We start from the raw sequence: 7,447 nt of genomic DNA on the forward strand, positions 1-7,447 counted from the left end.
CTGCATTTGGATACGATAATCAGCAGAATTAATACAGAGAGATCCCAAACATTATGATGAGCCATTATCTGTTCATAATGTGAGCCTGCTGTGTGTCCTACCGCTCCCACAGCAATTTAATTCTGAAACCTGCTCATCATGACATATTTTCAGTTCTCTTTTGGTTCTCACATTAGTTTCTATATGATTATAACTGGACAGGGAATGTCCTTTTTTTGTTAGTTTGTTTGTTTGCTGTACATTTGTCTCAAGCAGTGCACCACATGGTGAACAGCGCTATCATGTGGTAAGACCAAAGTACATTTTCAGACCAGCATTGATGATGATAGGTTTAGGGCATTGGTTCTCAAACCTTTTTTGTCTCAGGTCACCACTGTAAATGACAGTTTCATCAATGGCACCTCTGAAATACATTGTTACTTAAAAGCACCTTTTGTCATATTAAATATGTAAATCTTTCCCCCAAAGATGTCACGAGGAAAACGTGAGAGAATATCTGTTTCCATTAGGACAGACTGAAAATAACTTTTATACTCTTTTTAACCACTTAAACCCCACCATTCCTATTCTGGGGGGAACATTAACCCAAAATAGCCGATCAACAGTTGTGAGCTTGTAGATCTGCTATTTTTGGTGAAGAGACTTGGTGTACTGTAGGCTGAAAAAGAACGCACAAAGTACAGATTAACCTTGTCTGTTTTGATAACTATAGAGGGTCTAAGCGGTTAAACTGAAGTGACATTGATACATTCTGAGGCACCCCTGGACCTGTGTCAAGGCACCCACGTTGAGAAGCCCTGGTTTGAGAAGCGCTGGTTTAGAGACTATAGTGAATTATGAGACAAAACCATATGAAAAGGTCAAATGTCTACATGACTGAAGTTCTGAACCTCTCTTCTCTAATCTACGTATACCTCTTTTTCTATTTGTTTGTTTATTTGATGGACACAATTATTGTTCAGTCTTTCATGGTGACTTTTTTTCCAGGACTGCCTTGTATGTATGTGGTGAGGGAATCTTTTGAAGTGGTCTTCAAAAAGAACACACTTTAGAGTTTATGGACATTAATTATGCCTATATACCTTCAAAAGTCTAACCTGCTCAGTGACACTATAGCAACAGCCGTCAAACAGCTGTAATGTTGTTTTCTCTTTAAATAAAATCATAAAAACAAACATTGTTAACCTATGAAGTGAAGGAAATTTTAGCAAATGTCAGCCTGTGTGTGAACAGAGTGAGTATACAAAGTGTGTCAGCTTTTATTTACAGACTATATTTGCAGAGCAAATACTAAAAGGGAACTTCACAAGTGGTCACATGCTGGCCAAAACTTCAAGCTAAGCATCACTCCTACTTCCTTTTCTTCACAGCCCTTTAGTTTACAGCAATACCACAGACAACACTCTAACTTTCACTTTCAGCTGCAGTCTTTTTATTCACTTAGTTGACAGACAACATGGCGAAAAATGTTCAAGGTAAGTGTCTTCTACCTATTTGTGTTTTTGGCTGGACGTGAGTCATGACTACAGCCTATAGCATATATCAGGCTATTTTTATTTGTTTAGTTAAGATATAAATAATATGTCAAGTGGTTTCTTTCCTTTGTATCTTGAACATGCTAAAGAAATGTGGTGCTTTGTCTTGCAGGCGGTAAAACATTTGGCCTTTTGAAGTCTCAGCAAGAAGAAAAGCTCAACTTGGTCAATGAGGTGTGTGGCAGTGTTATGCTTGGTTATTCTACTTTGTTACATGCCTGCTGTGTCATATAGGATTATGTAACACGTTGAGAGCTTGTAGATCGTCTATTTTAGTCACGTGACCCCGGCGCGAAGCATCAGGTTTTAGTGACGTCATATGGCCTATTGGCCTTATCAGAATACACGAAGATGTATGAATGACTAATCGTTTCTAACATGTTGTATTCCTACAGACCTTTCTGTCAGATCCTCTGTATTCAGAAGTGGAAGACTTTGCCTCCAAGCTTGAAATGTTTAAAAGTGAGAATAAACTAAATATGTGATACATTTTAATATTATCAGTTATCATAAAATAATAATTTCCTCAAACTGACACGTCCCTGAACGATGCTTACATCTTCTTCCCTTACTGCAGAAAAGTTCATGGAGTTTGATCTCAACGACCAAGGAGAGTTAGGTAAGAAAGGGATCAATGTCTGTAGTTTACAGATAAGGATCTTCTTGCCCCATGATGTATTCTTATTGTGAGCTATTATTGATTAGTTATTAACAGTGTTGTAAAAAGTACTCACATTTTATACTTAAGTGAAAGTATCAATACAGCAATGTAGAAATACTCTGTTACAAGTAAAAGTCCAGAATTCAAAATCTACTTGAGTAAAAGTAGTATAGGCATCAAAATGTACTTAAAGTACCAAAAGTAAAAGTACAAAATGTTTGAAAATGCAGATCTACAAGCTCACAATCGCGACACGTTGTGAGCTTGTAGATCAGCTATTTTCAAATAGCCAAGGTATAAAATAGGGCTAAAGTGGTTTGTGTATGTTTTTTTTATATTATAATTTATACCTGCAAAGTAACTAGTAACTAAAAGTTTTCAAATAAATGTAGTGGAGTAAAAGTACAATATTTGGATCCAATATGTTGTGGAGTAGAAGTAAAAGTATTGGAAATTAGAAATACTCAAGTAAAGTACAAATACCTCAACATTGTACTTAAGTACATTACTTAAGTAAATGTACTTAGTTACTTTACACCACTGGTTATTAATGCCATTTCATTTAAACTAAAGCAAAGACAGATAATAAAGATCAGTTCTCAGATGACATAGTTCCAAATAACTGCACTTAATTCAAATTAACGTATTCATTTATTACTCTGAGTGCAAATGTTACCCGTACATTTGGTTACATTTACACTCTCTCAGAGTTAAATTAACACTGAGGGTTTTGCTGTGCACTGTGTGCAGACATGATGGGGCTGAAACTGATGCTGGAGAAACTGGGCGTGGCCAAAACCCACTTGGAACTGAAAAAGATGATGGCGGAGGTGGTCGGTGGCTCAGCGCAAGACACCAAACACAGACCAATCAACTACACCGACTTCCTGAAAATGATGCTGGGGAAGAGGAACGCCATACTCAAACTGTGAGTCCAACAACACTTTCACTTGTGTTTTTTCTTTTCCAGAGACTGAGTGGGGACCCAGAGTTGGGTCAAATGTTAAACTGGGGCCCTCGACCCGAGATGATAAAAAGGCTGATGGTTATTAAGTCGAAAAACATACTTTTGTTTGAAGCTGGTAGTACTGTTAAGGCCAGACTGCACCAATGCAACTGGTCGCAACTCCTTGCAACAAAACAGTTGCATTGCAAACGTTTGCAACTACTTGCAAACAATATCCCCAATGACAGTTGCAAGGAGTTGCAAGACTCCTGCACCAAAGAAAGATTATGTTTATTTAGCAGACATACACTCTTACTGTACATCCACTTGTATTTGAGGACACGTGACCACACAGTGCAGCTCACTGCTCTAGCTGACTGGAACCACACACAGCTGATTGCTGTGCATGATTCAGTTAAAGTGGTTTTGACCCCTGAATGTGCACACAGCCACACACTCAGTGATGGTTTGTAAACAAGACCCCAGTGTATAGCTTTTCTTTCTTTTTTCTTCTTAAGGGTAGCCTTAGCTGAATGGGTAGAGACTAGAGAGGGCGTCTGGGAATCAAAAGGTTCCTGATTGGATGTCATGTCTGTTCAAGTGTGTCTGAACAAGACAATTAACAGAGAGAGGAGAGCCGTGTGAGACAAGACAGAAGTAGTTATTTCGAACCCAGGCCCTGGCACTCACTAGAGGAGCATAATGATCTGAATGGCTGAACCATCAGGCACACTAAATGCTGACATGTTTTCTGTGTGAAGGATCCTGATGTTTGAAGGCATGGGGAAGGAACAAGAGCCCAAAGAGACCGGACCAGCCCGCCGCAAGACCTTCGGAGACCTACCCTGAGGGACATGTCCTACCCTGAGGGACATGTCCAACCCTGAGGGACATGTCCTACCCTGAGTGACATGTCCTACCCTGAGGGACATGTCCTACCCTGAGTGACATGTCCAACCCTGATGGACTGCTCCACTTTAAACCTACTTGATGGACTGTTCATTTCACTTTATTACACATTTTATTTTTATTTTTATAATACACAGTAGTTATTTGTGTTATAAAAAAGCTTTTCCAAGGCCCACCTCCACTCTAACCTGATTGGAGGAAGGCCCTCCTCACAGGGGTTAGGGTGGAATTTGAAGTATGGACCAAAACACTCTATAGTAACTAGTACTATCAGAACATAGACCCATTTATGATAGGAATGAAATGAAATCACTTACCCTGCTTTTAAGCAACACACCGATTTTAAAACAAGCCAAGTTTTGTCATCAGCAGCACTTACCCCCTCGTGTCAAATCTCTCTTCTTTCTTTCTATCTCTGTGGAAACCGGCCCATCGGCATATTGACGCGGACCCTGTGGAAATCCCTGAAATAAGCGGAGGTGACCGGGCCAAATTTAGACAACATATTTATGTTGGACATGTATAGTGTTTTATATGTGAAGCACCACTCTTATGAACACCCTGGTGTTCAACCAGTCTTTACATCAATAGCCTAAAGCTCAATGGCATATAGCAGGGGTTCCCACACTTTTTTGTCTCAGGGCACCCCATAAATATTGTTTTAATCCGAGGCACCCCTACATTATAATTTTCACTCCCAGCACCTTATATTTACCTATAGCATATCGTCGTTGTCGGGTGGAAACCTTGTATGTCCAAAACCGTTCGTTTTGTATTTATCATCTATAAAATGTACAAAACTAGTGAAAACAGCAGATCTACAAGCACAGTGCTTGTAGATCGGCTGTTTTCACTAGTTTTGTCCGACAGAGGTTTCTGCCTGACAGTGACATTTTAGTGATTATGTTGCGAGGAAAACATTGAGATAACAGCCATTTTTTTTAAATAACTTTGTACTTCAAGTTTGAAATGATACTAAATATTTTTTCAAGTGTAAATAAATTCAAAATATTATCAAATTATCTCGCGGCACCCCTGGACTGCCGTCGCGGCACCCCAGGGTGCCCCGTCACCCACTTTGAAAACCCCTGGAATATAGATCACTGTAGATCAGTGGTTCCCAAACTTTTTAGCAGGAGACCCAAAAGAGAAATTAGCCCGGGACACAAACTAGTGAAAATAGCACACAACAGGAAGTGACGTGTTGTGTGCTTGTAGATCTGCTGTTTTCACTGTTATTATTACTAGCCCTTACCCGTTCAAAGATATGAGCTCCAAAATGATGTGCAGTGTGTGGGTTATGGGATATGGGGGGGTTTAATGGCTACTACCCCCCCCCCCCGCCCCCAGCCCGCCCGCCCACCCGCCCACCCGCCTGCGCACACACCCGCCTGCCTGCACACACACACACACACACAGAGAGAGCTGGTTAAACATGTTGCCTCATGCTAGATGCAGAATACATTAGCCTCAAGCTAGATGCAGAATAGATAGTAGATACACCATAAAAATGCTAATATACAGCATACGATTTGTGAAAGTGACAAACGGGCTTCACAGTTATGTTAGGTGTGTTCATATGCTAATTGTGATGCGATTTCAGATCAATTGCTCCAGCCACTGAGGAGAAACGCTGTTTCAGACAGACAGACAGACAGACACTCAGACATTCGCAAAATTATAGTATAGATAGGTCCCGGGCAAACTTCTTATCTAACTTCTGGGTCTCGAACCTGAAAAGTTTGGGAACCACAGAGTTACTCTAAGCCTGGACAGAACAAAATAGAGGACGTTATTGTGTGCAATATAACAGTTGTTCATTCTGTAAAGCAAGAAAGTGGAAAACACTTCCTACTATGCTGTTCATTATCATAGCAGACATTAGATTGATAATTATTTTCTCAAATAAATAAACTAATGAAACATGGTATGTTTGTACTGAGCATTTCTCAAAATTCAACAGATTAAACAAACTGCAATTTGAATGCTTGTAAAGTATGTAAACAGTCTGAAATCAGGCTGGGGAGAGATTGAAACAGTGCAGCATAGGTAATGTGTTGTCTTCTACTTCCACCTAGTGGATAGATTGTGGAACGGCTGGTTGTCGTATACTAAGATCTACTCTGCATCAACATTGCAAATGATTGCGATATCATGGATAACATTAGGTCTTGTCATTCATCTTTTAAATGTACTGTAATTGTACATATTTCTTGAATGATACCGTAGATGTTAAACATTCTAAATTTCTAATTTAGTGTGAATAAGTTGTAAAATTCCCCACAATTCATTATAGAAATAAGAACATTTACCATTCAAAGAATGCAGATGTAATGGTGCCAACAGTCCTACAGTCAGTCCTGAAAATAAAACTCCATGATTTTTTCAAAACCCAATCTCCCATTTATTTGACATAAACATGACTATTCCAGCAGAGTGGGAGTGGGTGGGCCAGTGACTTCACACATGAGAAGCTGCAATATTATAATTAAAAATATTTATAACAATCAGAGAAACCATTTTGTCAAGTTCAACACTAGGAAAATAAAAAGGAAATATTTTCATAATTGAATTACAATCACGTATTAGACAATCACATATTAGACAATGTTGATAGTGAAGTCATTTCTTCATTAGTACAGTGTTCAGGTCAGGTCATAGGCATTTGTGAGTGTATCCTTTTAGTTGACCGTGTACCAGTGAACCGTACTGTCGTGAAACTGTACCTTTTCCTATGCAAACTATAATAAAGTCTTCAATCAATCAATCAATCAATCAATCTATGGCACTGTTCTGCTCAATAGCTTTGTGTCGTTGCTTTTCCGGTGAAGCGCAGGACAGGACATGGCAAGACACTGTTGTTTTTCCTGCATAGTGCAGGACTGTTGTAGAGGTTTTTACTTCTGTATACTGTTGCTCTGTATTATTAATGCTTCTTGTTTTTCTTTTTGCCTTGTAATGATGTACAGTACGACAACAATACTTTTTCTTTCTCTTACTCTTTACCTGACACTAAAGCTTTTGTAAACGTTGTTGAGGAGTGAACTTACATCGATGCATGTGAGTGCGCCTGCTCAAAGGGATTCAGGGCGGCGTGTACCCGCCCGCATGACACAGCCATTACAACACTGCCTGTAACTCTGTAACCTTAACTGCTGTGCTATACCTCTGGGCGACTGAATTTCCCCCATGGGGATAATAAAGGTATCTCTCAATCTAAATACTTGTGTGTGTGTCGTTCTTCAGGTGCGTGACCTGCTTCCTGTCCTACAGTAGGGGTGTGAAAGAATATTCGATATTCGAATATTCGTTCGAATGTTAACAATAAAAGAATATTCGAAAGTAAAAAATTGAGCTTCGAATTAATTTATATTTAATTAAAACAAATCTACCGCA

At 39.3% G+C, this 7,447-nt stretch overlaps 1 protein-coding gene across 1 annotated transcript; it reads left to right on the forward strand.

Moving 5' to 3' along the window:
* The first annotated feature begins 1,414 nt into the window (after positions 1–1,414).
* On the forward strand, positions 1,415–4,783 carry LOC308303391 (allograft inflammatory factor 1-like). Its single transcript, XM_080747751.1, has 6 exons — positions 1,415–1,475; positions 1,648–1,709; positions 1,931–1,997; positions 2,113–2,154; positions 2,947–3,124; positions 3,904–4,783. Exons 1-6 carry the CDS (start codon positions 1,457–1,459, stop codon positions 3,989–3,991), a joined length of 456 nt encoding a protein of 151 aa, XP_080603877.1. The 5' UTR covers positions 1,415–1,456; the 3' UTR covers positions 3,992–4,783.
* The last annotated feature ends 2,664 nt before the right edge of the window (positions 4,784–7,447 follow it).

The sequence above is a fragment of the Nannobrachium achirus genome, assembly GCF_963921795.1.
Source record: "Nannobrachium achirus genome assembly, chromosome: 2".
NCBI classification, from domain to species: Eukaryota; Metazoa; Chordata; class Actinopteri; order Myctophiformes; family Myctophidae; genus Nannobrachium; species Nannobrachium achirus.